This window comes from Cariama cristata, unplaced genomic scaffold (genome assembly GCF_000690535.1).
Source record: "Cariama cristata isolate BGI_N322 unplaced genomic scaffold, ASM69053v1 scaffold19317, whole genome shotgun sequence".
Taxonomy (NCBI): Eukaryota; Metazoa; Chordata; class Aves; order Cariamiformes; family Cariamidae; genus Cariama; species Cariama cristata.
Window position 1 is genome coordinate 4,013 of NW_009627297.1, and position 18,840 is coordinate 22,852.

The 18,840-nt window shown below is 47.4% G+C and overlaps 2 protein-coding genes across 2 annotated transcripts in view; one reads left to right on the forward strand and one right to left on the reverse strand.

The window, feature by feature from the left end:
- LOC104164918 (zinc finger BED domain-containing protein 1-like) overlaps positions 1 to 158 on the forward strand; it is a 2,051-nt gene extending 1,893 nt beyond the window's left edge. The window contains exon 3 of the mRNA XM_009704401.1: positions 9 to 158. Coding sequence (XP_009702703.1) covers positions 9 to 158 — 150 coding nt within the window. The remainder of the gene's footprint in view (positions 1 to 8) is intronic.
- Positions 159 to 2,856: 2,698 nt separating this feature from the next.
- Positions 2,857 to 18,052, reverse strand: ZNF541 (zinc finger protein 541). Its single transcript, XM_009704402.1, has 13 exons — positions 17,767 to 18,052; positions 16,335 to 16,575; positions 13,885 to 15,153; positions 13,449 to 13,569; positions 8,942 to 9,269; positions 8,048 to 8,111; positions 7,164 to 7,306; positions 6,543 to 6,646; positions 5,657 to 5,729; positions 5,052 to 5,140; positions 4,424 to 4,567; positions 3,704 to 3,795; positions 2,857 to 3,037 (listed from the first exon to the last, which is right to left on the reverse strand). Exons 1-13 carry the CDS (start codon positions 18,050 to 18,052, stop codon positions 2,857 to 2,859), a joined length of 3,135 nt encoding a protein of 1,044 aa, XP_009702704.1.
- Between the last annotated feature and the right edge of the window lie 788 nt (positions 18,053 to 18,840).

The following is an 18,840-nucleotide window of genomic DNA, read 5'->3' on the forward strand; positions in this document are numbered from 1 at the left end:
CCGACCAGGCCTTCGCCGCTAGCGAAAGCACCCTGGAGCATCGGCGAGCCGTCCTGGCGCCGGAGAACCTGGACCAAATTCTGTTCTTGCATCAAAATTTTGACTTTTTAGAATCGATGAGAAAGAGTAACGAGACTCGGAACAGAAACCTGCACTAACTTGGGCACGGGGAGCGGTGTTTAATTGACCCACGGGGCTTTCAGATGCAGTTACCCGTCTACGGCAGCAGCAACCAACACCGAGTATTTTTCCAAACTCCTGCCCACGTGTTTTTGTAACGGCTTTGGCAACACCGGCAGCGAAGAGAGAGCTTAGGAGGAGGTGCGAACGCGCCGCCTCTCACCGCTCGCTTTCTCATCCACCACGGAGCCTGCTTTATTGCTGGGGCTCAAAGCATTTGCTTGAGACCTTGCCCATCCCCACCCACATCAGACCCACCCAGGGCGCACACCCAAGAGCCTAAGCCAGGCCTAAAGCCCTGAGCGCATTCTCAAGCTCCCTAAACTCAGGCCCAGCGCGTGCCCGAGTGTTTCTCACACACAAACTATGCTGACGGTGGGGAAGCTGGGAGTTCGGAACAGGTTTGGAGTGGTGCTGAGCCGCCAGTACAAACACAGGCCTGGTGACACCGCTGTCCCACGTGGGTACGAGAGACGGGTGTGCCAACACTATTAATTCACCCACAAATACCACGTCACTCGAGCACAGCGCGTGGTTTTCCGATAGCTGCAGAGGAGGGTAGCCCAGAGGTCGGTGGGGCTCTGGGGAGCTGCTATCCCTGGGACAGCGGGCGCTGGGATGGCCTGCAGCAAAGGGCCCGAAAACACCCACAAAATACCTCAGCTTAAACTTGACATCGCCTCTGGCCTCTCCTCTGGGGCATGAGTTACAACTGTAGCAACTCGTTACAAAGCTGAGGTCAGTACCTTAAGGTACCTATATGATTAGTTACACTCAGTGCTGCAACATCCCGCTTTGGGTTTGTTTTGTCTTTTTTTAAAAGGAAACAGCCTTCTGTTTCCAGCTTTGCAGCTTTTTTCCTGTTAACCCTTGAAACGTTCAGTCCTCACGGCCACTTCCCCAGCTGCTGCCGACTTTAAGGAACATTACTGAGAGGCCTGCCCTCGTTTTCGGAGGGCAGATGGTTTCCCCTTTGGAATCGTAAGGGCTAGATTGGAAAAAAAAAAAAAAGATTCTTTGACTTTTTTTATTTCTTAAAATGCAAGTTATGAGAAGCAAAAGGATAAAAGGCTGCAAAGCCTCTTTCTGCTTTGGGTAAAGGAGTTTATTGAGGTGCAGACCTGAAGATTGCTCCTTTAAAGGAAAAAGGGAACCGAAGTGCAGATTTATTTGTACTGGATGTCAATATTCAGCCAAGCAAAAATTAAACAGCGCCATGAAAACACTGGCTTGGCAACAACAAAAAAAGCCTTTTATCCCCCCTAGCACAACAACAGCGGGGACAAGACCCCTTATTTATATTTCATTGGTGAACTCATCAAACCCTCAATTTTCACTATCAAATCCAGTTTAGGGAGGCAGCGTTAGTTATGCAAATAAACACAAACCAGTGCAATAATATACCACTGGGTATGGTGCTTTCAATACTTCAAAAGGCTAACGCCGACTCGCAACAGGATCCATCGCGTTTAACCGCCCCGATTCTCCCATCGCATCTCTGGCTGCAGTGCCCGAGCTCTCTCCGGCAGTAAAACAGCCGGGGGAACCCCACACACGGCAGGCAGCTCCCGCTCCCCACGACACAAACCAGTACCTTGGCCTCCTGCAATCGCAAAAAGAAGGAAACCTTTGTGTTCAGACTGGAGAGAGAGGGAAGGAGCTTCGACACAACGGCAAGGCCCAGCCTGGAGCAGTCCCCCGACTCCACCCGTCTGCGGTCTCAAGCTTTAACTTTTCAGAAAATGTGAAGAATAAAGATCCACCAACCGAAGGATCTGGTCCACAGAAGCACGTGCCCCGGGCTGTTCTTTCAAGACTGATGTACGTGTAGCAGGCCGCGTTCGCACCACCAAGCGTAACGAACTTTGTGCCAATTATTTAATTATTTATAGCATAACCAGCGAGGGCAGCCCAAAAGCTTTTACATCTGCTATTCGAGAACCCAATTTAATAAGCTAAGTAGAAAGCACATTAAAAAAAACCAACCAAAACCCCCTTGCTCAGATCAGAAGAGTGCTGTGTTGGAGGTCTGAAATGCTGTGCATGACTATCACTTTACGGTGGAACAAGGCATTAAACGCAGTGATAATTTCTCACCGATTTCCCTACTCTGTCTCTTTCTAACACTACCAAACCCCACAATCGATAGCAGAAACGGCATCCAGCCGTTGTTTTAAATGGAGGCAAAAGGACTTCTTTAACCAAAAGCAGAAGTCAAGAGCTTCTGGTATTTGTACACCAGCTATTTTGCAGTCATTAACAACTGCTAATTTTCCAGGCAGGCATATTTCATTTAGCAGTGTCGATACAGGTAAGGAACATCCCATGCCTTTGCATTTCTTTCTGTCAAACCCGACGCCAACAGTTAGCACTAACCACCGAGAAAACACAAGTTTTTTTTAAAAACAAACAACAGACCACACACACAACATTGCAACTTTTTTTACAAAAAACCTTTAGTAAACATTCTCTGGCAGCTTCACTGAGTGGCTTCACGGCAGGAAAAGCTGAGGTGGTTTTTCCAAGCATTGGTGCAACTGCTGCTGTGCTCCTGATGGATCAGATTGAAGAACAAGCTGACTTCGTGTCCTCTGACCCTTCTCGGAGCTCAGCCACTGCTCCAATACCAGAGAATATTGGTGTGTTTCTCTAAAACGGAGACAACTAACCTCATTGCTACTCTGGAATCACAGTTTCCCCATTAACGGTGGAGGATGTCACCATCTGGGTTTCTTCCATCTTTGCCTCATTTTTAAAATGCTTCACAGGCCATGTAAACTTCAGGAGAGGCGGCACCTGCTCCTGCTGGTGATGGCGTTTCATATGAGCATTCCTACGGTTTATCTTGTTAAACACACTGGAAGTTAGAAAACAAACAGGGATTTTTATTTTTTAATTCCTTTTTTAGGTTATTTCGACAAACACCCTTAAATCAAGCTTCATTACTTCTACTTGTGGGAATTTCTGTATATTTTGATGCGTGGCATGACACAGTTTCATTGCTTCAGTCTGGCAGTACCCCTGGCCGTGTGGGACGTTGGTGGTTAAACAAGACAGATATTTGGGGTGAAAGTCAAACAAAACTGGACAAAGGCTGAGGGGCAGGGGAAATCCTCAAGCTGCCCTCAGCTCCGCTTCCCCTCTGCCTCCTGGACAGCTTTGAAACCTTAAATCTCTTTTAGCCAAAAGCAGCGGGTTTCGAGAAGAAAAATTAATAGCTACCTTTCACACATTGTGCATGGAAATACACCCTGATCCCCTGCACTTCCATTGTGGTACAGGGACTTGCAGAGATTGCAACATAGACCGAATGTGCTGCAGGGTGTCTTTTCCTGCTTTCTCCGCTTTCTCTTCACGCTTTCCTTAGCTGGATGCCGGGGTCTCTTCTTTGGGATGCGATCAGCCTGTAAATCAGAAAGCCTTCCTTAATTTTTCCCTTCCCTTCAGAAAAGCAGACAGCTAAAAGCAAAAAAACACTAGCATAAAAACTCTCTGAATAGCCCAGGCAATTAGAATGCGTTACATCCAGTACAAAAATACGTTGTCGCATATGAACTCTAAATAGCCGAAAAAATGCTTTAATTCAACTATTAGGATGGGGTGAAAACACTGACCCTGAAAGAAAAACCATATTCTTTATACTGCCCTAAGTGGAATAGCACTTTCCTCCACCAAAGTCTATACAACAGGTTTAAGCTGTAGAATTACTAAGCACTGAAGTTATATGGTTAGCCAGTTTCTACCACAGGAAAAAAAAAAAAAAAAAAAGAACACAAAACAAAACCACAGACAAAAAAACCAAAACTCAACTATTTGTGTGAACCAAATTCCTGATTATTGGCAAGGAACATTTTTGCAACAGCCCCGCAGAGCCATGTCACCAGCAGTTCCTTTTATGGAGCGCTGGGATGTTACAGAGTATTCCTGAAAATCATCGGCATCAAGTTTAATGTCAACAGCATTATTAATGTTAGTAAGTAGTTGGGAATTTTCTTATTTACATCAGCAAGGGTGCCAGCACTTAAGAACAAATACTGTCCATAACAGGTAAAAGCACATTTTAGTAACGGTGCTAACTATGAAATACTGCTTTGTTGTTTCACAGTTATTCTACAGAGTAAGTTCTATCAAAGCATCAGCAGAATAAAAGCAGAACCTCTCCCTGGGCAGCACCTGCTGCACCTTCCCCAGAGCACTGGAAGATGTTTTTCCTTGAGGAACAAATCCCCAGCGCTTTTTCTACCTGTTCTTCACTCTCTTCCACCTCATCCTTGCGTCTCTTGCCCTTTTTTCTTCTTTCTACTCGAGCTTGACGACATTTAAATTTATTTTTCTTCTTCCACATATAGTAATATTCAACACACTGGGACACAGTCTTAGTCTGAATCTATTGTGAGAAAAACAGAAGCAATCTATAATGGAAATACTGTAGGAAAATATTTAAGGTATAGATACATAACCAATCCAATTAGCACAGTTCTTCCTTTTCCCCCATTCTCTCTGGTTATCACACTCAGAAGTGCCACGGAAGCTTCAGCATACATACGGGTGAGATCAGACAGAAAACAAACCTTCCCCTTCTGAAAAGGTTGTAAAGAAGTGCCAGAAGGGCAGAACTGTACACTTCGCGCTGGCGGTCAGCACAATGTTTTGGTTTTATTTTAATATCTCTGGTATTTCGTACCAGAGATATTAAATATTCTGTTGTAATTATACATCAAGGCAAATAACGTCTCGTATCGGTGTCTCTTTTTAGCATTAAGCAGCAAACACGAGGTTTCAAAGAACAGGATTTCCTACACACGATTCAAAAATATGACTTTCTGGGTTAAAACTGTCAACACCAACAGCCCTCAGTCTAACGGCTTTACCTTCTTCTGGATCAGGTGAAAATTCTTCTTGTGTACACGAAAAGCCTCTGCAAACAACTCCTCCTCCAGAGGTGTCCAAATATCTGAACCTAGTAATAAAGAGCAAGGCGCAAATTATCAGATCGCTCGCAGCCTAACTGAAATCATCACAACTTATTATTCACATATCAACATCTCTCCTCCTTCAGAAAGCAATTATCAAAGACAGCAGCAAACTCATTAGCAATAGGAGTTATAATTCCTGCCAGCAGATAAGCCCTGCACGAGCAGGACTGAAAGGAAGAGTGTATGGCAAGGAGTATTTGGCACTGCCGCACTCCAGCGTGCTCCTCCCGGTGGGTGTCACTGCAGGGCAGCACACGTTCAACTGAAACACAAGAACCAGGCATTCCCCATGTGGGAAGAAAAAAAAAAAAAAAAAGCACTGTAAACAGATTAAAACTGAAGGGTTTTGCTACCCCTTTCCCCGGCCGGAAAGAACACAAATTGTTGTTCACGCATTTATTTCTTTTAAAATAAATCCTTTAAATCAGAATACAGAAAGGGAACCGCAATATCTGTTAGCAGCACTGCAGGTGAAGGAACAAGCTCTCCTTTCAGTTTACCTGTGTAATGATAATCAGCCAGAGGATGGGATTCAGATTTCTGAGGTCCCTCAACAAGCACCTTCAGAGCCTCCTGCCAGATTTAACGTAAAAAGACTTTAGATTCCCCGCCACCAGGAACAAAAAAGGTAAATTCTTGCTTTCAGCTATTTTGCCACTTCAGCGATTCAGTCCACTGCAGGAAGATTTTGCTGGTGCTGGTCAACGCTTGGCAACAGCGCTTTGGGATCACCTCAGCCCACTCCAGTTTACAGCAATATTTCCTCAATCCACACCAAAGTGTTTTACAGAAAACAGAACCTCAGGAGACCTTGGGGGACCAAACCGCAGGACCCCCCCACCTGCCACCACCTCCAGGAGAACATTTCTCTCCACTGGAGTCATTTTCGGCTCGTCCCTGCCGCAGCAGACGTGCTGGTAGAGCCTCCTCGTGGAGACACAGCGTACGCTGAGTTCTCTGCTATATTTGAGCATCGTTAAATCCCTTCTTCAAAGAAGACAGAGCAAAGCGGAACCACTCAGGGCTTAACCCGGACCAGGCTGGAGGCTTTTGCTCAGCAAGAGGCACCGAGGGATGTTCAATCATCAAGGACAGGACGTTTATCTAGAGCAGACCTTGAGTTTTATCTAACATGGCAATTCCTTCATTTCAAACTTCTATTCTCCAAAGTGTCACCTAATTTACAAGCTCTTATTGATAGAATATAATTCCAAAAGACATCAAGGCAGACTGTGGCCACAGGCAGCACAGAAGTACTCTGCGGGTTTAGCAAAGAGACCAGATTGCAGTCTGTGGAATAGAAAACTCAGAACAACTCCCAGCTCCCACCAGCAACGAAGGCTGTCCTAGTCCGTTATTAACTAGGATCAAAGAGCCACTTCTTACCACAACATTGCCTTCTGTTTCATGCAGACAATGCAAGGCTAGCTCTATGTTCGTTCCTCCCCCTGGCATGGCACTGGAGCAGGCGGTGTTGAGCAGTTCTGTTACTACAAGTGCAAGGAAAACCAACAGAAAGTCAGTTTCTGTCAGGAAAGGAGAAAATTCGTGATACAAGACAGAGGGAAAAGAGAACAAGAGCAAGAGACGGACTGGAGAGACCAAGAAAAGGCATAGGAAAAAAAAGAAAGAAAAAAACAAAAACAGAAGTCAGACATCCGAACCATCCAGGTATCGCTGTCTCTGCTTTAAGAACAGCTTTGGGATCGATAACTCCTGAGACAAATCTCCCCTCTTCCAAGGTTGCTGCAGATGAGGTAGGACAGCTACAAACGCAATGCTACAGAGAGCGTAATAGTTCTTATTTGTTCACTGTTCTACCAGAACCGAGCAATCTCCTTCGCTCTAATGCTGCCATGCGCAAAGGTAGTCAAGAAAAGCAGGGAGAGAATCTGAACGTACAAAACGTTGCTGAAAAAACATGGGGGTTTTTTGGGTTTTTTTTTTTCCTTTCTTTTTAATCCTACTATCTCAGGGGCAGCCTCGGAAGGAAAGTGTTACAGAAACCTCTGTCCTGTGTTTCCGGGTTAGTTTCGATATCTCCCCAGGGCTTCCAGACCAACAATGCCCTCTCTTCCTCCTTTTCCAGATGTGATCGATCCTGGAGGTCTGGTATCTCTGCCTGAAACTGACTGCCGACATTGATGTGCCTAAAGTAATGAGAAAGAGGAGGTGAGGAAGGCAAGCTGTGAACAGATATATCACGATAGCACGTGGTGACGTACGCACACTTAGAAAGAGGGGATATGTGATGAGCAAGGCTCAGCTGTAATAAATACAGTACGCACATGACATTTTCCCAGCAAAGTGTTACTAGCGCTGCTCTAACCCCTTTCAGTCACTTCTTTGCACAAACCGCAGCACCGTGCTACCCCCAGAATCCTTTTGTCCCCAATCAATCACAAAAGTTTGTTCTCCCTTCCTCAAAACAGGACCAAATTTGTGAGGTTCACTTTAACACTAATAGCAAGCAGGGGAAAAAAAAAAAAAGAAAAAAAAAGGGGGGAAAAAAAAAAAAAAGAGGTTGTGACCACAGAGGTGAAAAAGGACGTCTGAACATGGCACGGAGTGAGGGAGGCAGGCATCTTTACTTACGACGCCAGCCTAACTGGTAAATGAAGTCAGTATTTCACTGCGACAGCACCGAGCATTTTGTTGCAATTTCATTCTGGCCAGCATGTGGTATCGTCTGGCCAAAAACCCCGATTAGTCTCACGGTAGGATATCGGCCAAGCGATAGGGTCACGGGAGGGAGAAGGTCAGTGGCGACTTCAAAGGCCCACACAGCCCGTGCGCTTGAACCAACCGCACACTGACTCCTAACCCATGGTTCCCTCGTCACCCCTTTTCCAAATGTTTACTGTTATTCTAATCACGACACAATAACTCACGGTTCAATGTGGATTTTGGTTCTACCCTTCATCACACAAAATCCAAAGTCCCTGTCTATTCTGCCTGAAAGAAAAAAAAAAAAAAAAAGGCTCAAGACAAAAATCATTCTGCTGAGACTGACCTTCCTTCACATCCTCATCATTACAAACCACGAACTATTCTCTTGGAGTTCCCCTCATTTCAGTGAAATCGCTCGAGATAAACCATCCCGGTACGATTTCACAGCCACACCCGACCACGGGTCAGAAGTCAGCCACGCAGGGACTGAGCTGTTCTGTAATTTTTTTTTTCTTATTTTTTTTTTTTTAATAAGCAAAAGGTAGTACCAGAGCAGAACTCCGGTAGGCCGTTCACATCCCCTCTTCCACAACAGGAATTGCAAAGTCCAAGTCAAATACTTTCATTTTTTAAAGCCTTCTTTGAGAGGCGCAAGCAGAGCCAGCGGCTGCCCACATTTGCAGGCACAACTCCTTAAACTCGGCCGGGGTCTCTGAACAACTCCAGAGGTCAAACCCTGGAGCAGAAGCCGAACCCAGAGGAAAATCGCTCTCGCTGGGCTGCCGCTCCCAACAGGCAGGTGCCCATCAGAGCATCTCCTGCAGGATCGCTTCGATGTAACTGCTACATGCTTTTTAATACTTAGATTAAGACAAACTTGTATACAAACAGGTAGAATAAAATCAGGTCATCGGTTTACGAGTAATTCAAACTGCTCCATGTAAACATCTATTTCCATTGGCCTGCATAGGATGCAGACATTTATCCTACAGAAGTTAAAATGGTGTCCACCTTCCTAACAGGTCAATTTTCTCTTTCTGTCATCTGTATGACAACCAGCTGGATTCCTTTCCAGCGTTACTGTCCGTTGAGCACAGACATGAGGATTTTATTACCTAATACAGCACCGAACAGCTGGTTGGGATCACCGTGAGCAGAGGAAGCGCAGAGAGTGCTGAAATAGAGGCCTGATCCTTCCCGTATGGGGCTGAGCATGGGAGGTGGAGTGTAAGGAGAGTTCTGGAACAAGTCTCTCAGCAAATCATCCACCCGGAATGTTTGTAACCGCAGGTTACTCCGGTAACAGCCGCCCATCCCCAACGGGCCTCCAGGGGCCAGTGGAGGTGCGACAAAAAGGGATCTCGGTCGCGTTTGCCACTCTCTCTTTTTTTGGTGCAAGTTTTCTTTGAGGTCCTTCCCATCTGGGCTCTCCTTTTCAGTAACCTGGGCAAACGATTCCAAAGCAACTGTCAAATCCCTGTTTATCACAGAAAAGTAAACGGAACAAGTTCAAGGCACTTGAAAACACAGAGAAGAAAGCTTGAAATCGCATCAGATTGTTATCCGGTTTTCCTCTAGGCTCTTGGTGTCGTAGCCGAGAGCTCAATAGTGAACACCAAATTCCAGAACTCACGCGCAGAGTTAGAGGACCCTCTGCTCTACTCGTGCAGGCAGCTCTGGGGACACTAACAGACACACTCACGAGACGAGCAGCTATTGACAAGAACCCTCTGCAAGTTTTGGGGGGTTTTTTGTAATCAGAGAGAGTGCTGAAAGGGAAAAAAAAAAAAAGTAAATTCTGAAATTGTCTTGGAATTCTTTAAATCGCCTAGTAAAATTCCAACTATTTTCCTAGGCTTTGTATCTGCCCTGCATCATACTGTTGATACTTCCCACTTTTATCTTCCTGGATTCGAGGTGATTAACGGGTTACATATTTCCAATAAATTACTCACACAGACCCTGGAACCTTTACCAAGTCCATTACTGTAGTGTTATTTAAATAAAATTTGGGGGATTTAAGGGAGCCGTAACGCTAAGCTGCTGGCTAAGGCAGTGAAACTCACACTGGTGACCAGTTGCTCAAAGAAGCGATTCCAGCAAAGTCACCTAACTAAGGCGTTATTGCTAAATCACAAAAATACTCAAGGAACGCAATCGCCACCCACCTCATCCCCTGCTTGCCAGAGCACAGCCGTCATCGGTACCGAGACAGGAATCACCAGAGGAGCGGCTGTGATGTCCTTTAAAAGCATCTGGGGTTTTGGGGGACAGTCTCCATCTCCCGCTGCCTCGAGCGACAGTTTCTGAGTGTTTTTGACTCCTGCGTCGCACACCTTACCACAAACACAAAGGAGGGTACGAGGTGTAGCTTCTGGCATCACCCATCTGAGGAGGTTTAAGCGCCCTGCAAACCATTCTGTCAGGTCGCTTCTGAATTGTTTCTCCATTACATAAAATAACGATGATAATACGAGCTGCTACGCCGAGTACGTTTCTTGAGAATAATTTAGCGAGAGCCCAGAACAGGAATCCTTATTGCACCAATTCCTTATTCTTATTTTTACAAAATTGAGCTCCCAAGTTCACGCTATCAACTAGAACAGTCAGGCTTACGTTTTTCACTCAGCGGTAGAGTAAGAAACACTGCTGGAAATAGAGTAGCATCTTCCAAAATAGTACTATGCAAGAACGTGCACTGTGTCACAGCCACTCAAAGGGCTGCAACAGCGCCGCAAGCCTCGATCCCACTTTTTCACTCATCTGAATTTTCAGGACAAAGGCTAAGTTGCTCCACAGCTTTTTCCCTCCGTACACTACAGGTAGGTTTTCAAGAATCCTCATGACCTCAATTCAAATTCCGGTTAAATAATAAGCGCTGAAGGACTCCGTTTCCCTTTACCTGCTGTTCCTCCTTCCTTTGTGGTAAATGCCATTGTTCACCACGAAAACACCCGTGGCTCTCCGGGCCAGTCTCGGTATAAACCGGCTGCCCACAGTTCTTGCGGAGAAAGCTGCTTTCACAGCTGCTGCCATCAGCAGGAGCGGCACGGCTTTGGCTGCTAAGTGAAAAATGGAGAGAAAGGGATGGAAAATTAACATTATAAAGTTGAATCACTTTTTAAAGAAAAAAAAAATAGAATTTCGTTGCTATCAATGTTAGATCCACACGAGCATTTCTTGCCATAAAGCTCATTTCACATCAAGTTGGGAAATCTCCGCAGTTCATTTAGCAGCAAAAGATGTTAACGAGAGAAAAATCCCCGGGGGGACACCAATCACCAGCATTATGAACATACAGCTTTAAATAAGAGATGCGGTTAAGATACCTCCTCTTTCGAGCCGTTACGGGAATGGTACCTATTAGCAGATACGTACAAATGTTATTTGCAAAGTTATACACACCGCTTTTTAACTGCTTCACCAAAAAAAAAGAATGACCGGCATTAAAAACACCATGCATTTCATACACTGTGGAATTTCTGAAAGATCCAATTTCACAAACGGAAAAATGTATCATTTGTGGGTAACTCCCCCCTGTGAATTCAGCGTTTGGGAAAGGTGACGTCGGGAAATCCTGCAGAGCGATTTCCCTATCCACGTGACAAAGAAAGCGAACGAAGTAAAAGCTTCCCAGCGCACCATACCTAAGCATGCCTCACCGTTCCTATAAGCCCAGCTAATCCTTGGAACCTCTTCTGACAGAGAAACGGAGAACCCGGCAAGACCACCGAGGCCAGCCGGACCAGGTAATCATTTTCACCTTGCTCACCAGGAACCACAACTTTCATTTTTTGCCCAAGAACGATGAAATTCTTCTTTTTTTAATGACAGAGAGCAGCTCCCTCACCTGCGATGGTTAGCAACCCTGCAGGAAAGGCTGTGTGGAACTTCATTGCTGCTCAGGAGGACATAGATTATTTTTAAAAATAAATTTTATTTTTTTTTTTTCCCCCCAGGGAGCAGCTTTTCTTTTAGCAAACGGCAAGCTACACAGGTTGGGCAATAAGGTGGCAGCGCCACGATTTCCTTACAGAGGAACTACCACGAGTCTGCAGTCCCTGCACCAAAGGGAAGTGGCAATTACCAAAGAAGAGGGAAGTATGTGCATTTTCTTCAGCAGAGAGAACCGAGTCACAACCTCCCTCTAAAAAAATAACTTACCACTTTTTAAACCTAAATTTAGGGCCTGTTTCCATGATAATGCAATAATACTCTTTACAGGCAGACTACTCACCAGCACCGAGACTGAGTGATGCCCGTACCCCCGCCAGCCACCTGAGAACCCTTCGCAGAGGCAAATCCCTTAAGGTTACCCTAGATTTCTGTTTCTTTACTTCCACAGTGAACTTTTGGTCTTTTATCCATGTGACGTGTGAAAAGAACAAGCCCAGTTGTTCCTTCTCACATCCTTAACAGTCTTCAACATTTCACTCAAGTCACCCCCCTTCAGTTTCACCACTCCAACGCTTTCAGCTGCTGCAGGATTTTTACAATGGTGAGTTTGAAATTAAGTTTAAAATCGCGTGGTTCTAACTTACAACACCTACTAATTAGCCAAATGAAAAGGCTACAGTCAATCTCATAAAGAAAACATGCCCGACGAGGTGCCAGAACTCACTCCAGCGAACCAACACCCCCGTCCCCTCAAAACTTCAGCCCACTTACTGCCCAGCTGACAAGCTTTCTTCCTTCGCTGCGTTAGTGAGGCTGTAGATATTTCCACCCTGCAGGTAAAGAAACAATAATCCAAAGCAGATGTTATCCTGCCTGCAAGCAAAGCTTTAAAATACAGTCATTTTGTCTTTGGAAAAAAAGAAACGGAACATCTGAGCTGTCTCCTCCAAGAACAGAACACTATGCACTTGCACAGCAAAGCAACGCTCGTTAACAAATCTCATAAATCTCTGCTAACGCCGCACTGCCAGCTCACCAACGGGCACTCGGGGGCAGGAAGGGGATTCCCTCGTGTCCCATGTATCATCCAGGGTCCCCCCAAAATCTCCTGGAGTTACAGAAATGCAAATCTAAGACTCCCCTAAGCCACTGGATTTCTCACCTCAACCGCTGAAGTAACACCTGGAGCACAGAGAGCCTTTTAAAGGCATCAGAAAGGACCACACAAGCTTCCAGGACTACCCTCGCTTAACGTATGTTGACTTCAACCTCTAGAGATTCTCTCTAAAGGCGAGAAGTTCATTTAGGTTGAGACTCTCCATCTCCCTGCCCTCCCACGGATAACGAGATGCTAATTATTTCCACTCCAGAAAGCGGTTCCCATTCCACGGGCACTGAGCTCGCTGAACGTTCAGGCATTCGCAGCTTCACCTGTGCACAAGCCCAGCCAGAAGCCGGGTGAAAGGCTACGCGTCGCATTACTAAATATCCCAAGACTTCACCTCCTTAAATCATTTCTAAACCTTTGGCATTGGATCAATTAATGCTTTCAGAACGCTCTGGATGCGTAAAGTGCCGTGTAAGTGCTAAGTACTGTTACTGGTGAAGCTAGAGCTGTCAACGCTAACAAAAAGCACTTAAAATGAGGGCAGGAGGACCGTAAATGGCTCCAGAGAAACTCGAAGGACAGACAGCTAAACGGGAAGAAAGAGCACGTCGACGTACCTGAATCCTGTTGAAAATGGTCAGCCTGCGCGTCCCCCCGCCCGCAGGGGCCGACGAGAAGGACGTCATGGCCACCGGACTCAGGGGAGCCGCGCCGCTTGGCCCAAACGCCGGCCTCTCCCTGCGGACAGCAGGCAGACGCCAAGAGCAGCCGGCACCAGCCGGTGGTTTCCCGCCCATCTCCACGCTATGATCTTCACTCTTCTCTTTTTTAAAAGCAAAAGCCTTGTTTTCCAGCTGATTTGATCTCCCAGGAGAGCAGCTTCCCACAGTACTTCCAGGCGCTGCATCCCAGAGCTGATCAGGAACAGAGGAGTCTCTCAATCCCACATGTTCTTTCAAGGGTGCTGCGTGCGGATCCCATTTCTCACCGGCTGACAGACTACCGTGGAACTGGGGGACAGGCTTTTGGGGGTACGTAGAAGGCCCTCCGCACCCCACCAGCTGGGGGACAGGCTTTGGGGGGTACGTAGAAGGCCCTCCGTACTCCATCAGCTGGGGAACCAAGGGAGGGGGCTGCCAAAACCCCGTTTGGAGGGGGTTTGCTGTCAGGTGCTTGGCCTCCGAAGCCATCGGCAGGGACGGAGCCAGTGCCTGGGCGTGAGAGAAAACCTGCTGAGCTTTGGTGATGGTCTGGAAGAGATGCAGCGGCTCCGGGCACGCAGCAGGCTCCAGGGGTTTCGGGAAGAGCTGCCTGGTCTCGCTCCGCAGCACGCTGAGATTCTGAACCTCCGGAACACTCAGCTCCCCGGCATTCTCCCATGGGTGGGAGCAGTGGGGTTTCACCAACGGAAAGGTTTCCTCAAAACAACCAAGGGCTGACTCGCTCGGCACATCCTCTTCGGCTTTAAAAGGCACAACGGGGAAAGACAAAGCATCCGGACCCTCATACATGGCTGAGAACGTGCGGGAAGGTCCAGCTAACCCCTCTGAAACATCGGGTGCCATGACAGGTGGTTTGTGAGCAAGGCAGACGCTATTCCTTTTGGGTTTAGCACAAACCGGCACGTTTCTGATCCACTGGAAGTTACCGCTCGACTGGTTTGCGGATGGTCTCTGCCCTTCGAACGCAGGAAAACAAGGCAGGGCACTGTTCGGACAACGCTGCAGCCCTGTGGGCTCCGAGGGGAGCTGGGCTTCTGAAATCAAAGACCTACCAGCCAGATTGGTAACTACCATCTCACCCAGCGCAATCGCAGACACGTTGCTGGGATTTGTTACGGCACAGACGTCGGGAGAAGCGACACTCCCTTGGCACAAGAGGCAATCCTTCACTAAACCGTCAGTCGCAGCCTCCTGAAGTTCGCTGCTGTTAGGTGTGAGGCAAGAGGCCTGGCTTGCTGGGGAGGAATCTGTCAGGGCAGCAGCTGCGTGCTCTGCAGAGGGCAAGGCAGCCAAGGGAAGCTTCCGATTTGCAAAGCTGCTCACGACGCACCTCAGCAGGTCTCTTTCGGGAGGGAAAGGGCCTGAGTCAGAGCGTGCAGTCAGTCTGTCCTCCGATTTCCCGCTGCCTTGGCTGTACAGACTGGGAAGAAGCAGGGATTCCTCCCCGGTGCCTTCCTTTGGAGTCTCCTCCGAGCCGCACAAGCCATGCTTCAGTTTGTAGTGCCGGAGCAGTGAATGGCGATTGCAGTAACTCTTATCACACTCTTGTTCCGGGCACACAAAAGGTTTTATTTTCTGATGTGTCAACATGTGTCCGCTCCTGTTGGCGATCAAGGGAAGAAAACATAGTGTATTAGCATTTCCAACTGAAAAAGGAAGCCATTTTACACCTAAGCTACCGCAGCTCTGGCAGTCCTTTTATTTAGCATCGTTCTACTCGAGGCAGAGATGCGGCACAGTACATAAATCAAAGCAGAGCTTGGCCTCTGTTCAGAAGAGGTTCACTCAAGTGCCCCCCAACTGCTTTTCCCACCGGGGTGCAGAACAATCCCACTTGCTCTATGGCCATGGTCAGCGAGACGCTGACCACCAGAAAGACCACTCAAATGGGATCTGAAATTCTCCCCCAAATCCAAACAGACCTCTCCAGCCTATCAGCCCCCCAGCAAGGATGAAGCAAACGGGAACACAACTCAAAAGGGATCCCAACCCCAGTTCCAGCTGCAAGCGCACACATTGATGCCAGCCAGCACAAGCTAACGGCTCGTTACAATTCTCTTTTGTTTCAGAGAATGGCAGAGGAGAAACTGGGAGAGACAAAAAAAATTAGGCAGGCACCTGACCTAAACCAACGGGAAACCGACTGTAAAACTGCAGACTCTCACTTCGTAAAGGCACATTTTAGGACAGAATAGGTTTGTTGGCAACAAAACGGTGTTTTACTTAGCCCCGGACTACCACCATCAAAAACCGAACCCCTCCAGTCATCGGCTGGTGTTTCCAGAGCTTTTCAGAATTAGTAAGAAAAGCTTTACAGTAGCAGGAAGCGTAGGATTCCAGGCACCGGTCACATCGATAAGCGATCTTTTGCGACAGCGCCTAAACCAGTGGCTATCAAAAAATCAAAAGATGACTCTCCAGTACGAACACTTTCCACACTATTTCCCCCACACCAGGCGTCAGACAGGGAAGGAAAAAGACTAGCTGCTATCGCAGCGCTCGGTATTACAGATTTTTCTGCAGCTGGACAGAAATACATGTTTTTGAGGCTTTTTCTGCACCAGCCCGCTCTGGAAAACTCAAAACTGATTTGCATCTGCTGGGGAAGTCGTTTTGTGACCTAACTTCACAGCGCTTGCTCGTCTGAAAACATGACAAAGGCTAACAAGCGCCGTAACTTCTGAAAGTGGGAAATAAAGCACCGCAGAAGCCAATCTTTTCAGGTTTGGTAAAGAAGGCTGCAGCAAGCCACCACGTTTTTGCCAGCGAACGCCTACGTACAGGTGGTCCGACCGTTTGAAGGCCTTGCTGCAGAGGAGACAGATGTATTCCCGTTTCTGGCTGTGAGTCAGGCAGTGTTTGCTGAGAGCGCTGGCACTGCCAAACACCTTCCCGCAGTGGCTGCAGCCCAGCGGCGAGGTCTGAGGAGAGCCGATGGGACGCTTTTCTCCCCGCAAGGATCTGCTGCCTCCTTCTCCTCCTCCAGCCTCCTCTGGTCCCATCAGCATGGGAAGTCCCGGCTCTGAAGGGAGGGAGAAAGCGGTATCCTTGGGTTACTCTTGCGATGAGACGCTTCTCGTTTTAGTACTAAAAAAAATGTCTCTTTTTGTAATGCTTCTGTTGGAGGGCTCTGGCCTGTGGGTTTTGACAAGCGAATACCCGCACAAAAATGAGTACAAAGGTCCCACAAACCTGCTCCGCCTCTTAACAACTTGCAGCTCTGGAGCTACTTTATTTCTGGGGTCTCCACAAACACCTAAACCCACATTCTACCCTCACACAGGTTACACCCTTTGGCATTTTGACCCCTGCCATAATGTATTTTCACCATTTTCCCCTCTTTCTCGGGAAAAATAGAAAATTCCAAACCGCTTTGTTCAAGGTATTTTATCTACAGCAATTTGACCGGGTGATAACCCAAGTGGTCCCTGCTGGATTGGACTTTGGGAGAAGACTCGACGTTCCCCGCCGACGAGCCGCCATTAATTGGCAAATCAGTAGATTGTTAGGAGAAAGTCTCATTCTCTTATTCGAGCGCTTCTCGTTACGGATTTTCATTTGCTTTGTTTTCAAGCCACCCAAACAGGGCACGCTTTTATATACGTTAGCAATTAAGTTATCCTCCAGAAGAGCGTTTTACTAAAGGCGTTCTCCTTTCAACAGCAGATCTGGAAAAAGCCCATTCTGCTTAATCCATTTCACAGAGAATTTGAAATGCAAAAAGAATTAAAGAGAATGTCTCTTCTCCGCTTCAGGGAAAGCCAGTAATATAGATGTTTGCAACATATTTAGCAAATCTATCATTTTAATGTCTTCATTTTTCCCATTTCCAGCTGGAGGGCAGGTTGCAAGGACTCTTGGAAAAAGAAAAAACCCTGAACATATTCCTGTCTAGGGTATAATTTTAAGAAAATAGGAAAGAAGTGAAATTCCTATGAAAGAGAGGTGTTATAATTATTACCATTTTCTAGAGCATTATCAATCTGAATGTCATTTTACAGGTAAAAGGCAACAAGAAACATTTCTGAAGCGCTCAAACTACAAGAACCTAAAAGCGATTAAAAAAAACCCCCACGCATCCACCTCTTTACCCCAAAGATCTTTCCACGTAATGGACTCCATCACTTGTATAAAGCTACGAAATAACTCCAGCCGCTTCAATCTGTAAGACACCCTTCAAAATAATAGAGAAAGCAGAGTCCAGCGTGCTCACCGTGCTGTGAGGGCTGCAAGTCAGGCTCATGGAGGAGCTGAGGAGGGTCACAGTCCTTCACCGGGTACAGGGAGAGTGCGTTTAAATCGGCCTCCAGCGCATCGCTGGCCAGAAGGTCAGGCACCACGTCTAAGCCACTCAGCCCCGTGTACATCACATCTTTCACATTTAGGCACAAATCGTGGTTGAGGGCCTTGCTACAGACCAGCCCCTGACTTTCAGGAATTCCAGGGAGATGCATCTCCAAATGAACCACATTCTCATCATCAAAGGGGTACTGGTCCATGCCCACCGCTGACCTTACAGGTGGGCTCGTTTCCACCTAGAGCAAAACTCAAGGGCATGAGGACAATGAGCCTCCTAAACAAAACCTAGAAAGGAAAAGTGAAATAAGATTTGACGTTACACACCAGACCCTAACCAGTACCGCAGCTGAGGTATTGGCCCTATATCAACCATACCTTATCGGAGGAGAAACCTGAAGTATCCTAATTCTCATTTCAAACACAAGGCATGCCCCTGCCTTCCGAAGCTGCTGAGGCCTCACAGGCAGGCTTGGATGGTTGGGGAGACAAGGAGCTCTTCTTATAAAAAGCTGCAACAAAAAAAGGGGTAGAAGTGTTTTCCCCACCCTAGAAGAGGCTGAGGGGCTGCCCTGGGGCTGAGGTGCAAAAAGAAGGCAGGAAGGAGGGAAAAGGTGCGCCAGGACTAAGGTGGGGTTAGGGGCGAGTGGGCTCTCCCTGAGAGAAATGCTGCTCCCAGCCTTATGGGAGGCTGCGGGGCCACCCTGGGGCTGGGGTTGGAGGCGAGGGGGGGGCTTTCCCTGAGGGAAATGCTGTTCTCCACCTTGCAGGAGGCTGCGGGGCCACCTTAGAGCTAGGGTTGGGGGTGAGGAGGGGCTTTCCCTAAGGGAAACGCTGCACACAGCCTTGCAGGGGGCTACAGGACACAGCAGAGGGCCGGAGCTTGGGGGGCTGGGGAGGGGAGGATGCCCTCCCTGAGCAGAGCGTGTGGGGAGGAGGAAAGCACAGGCTGCCCCAGGGCCGGGGCCTCTCCTCGAGGGAAAGGCGGGCC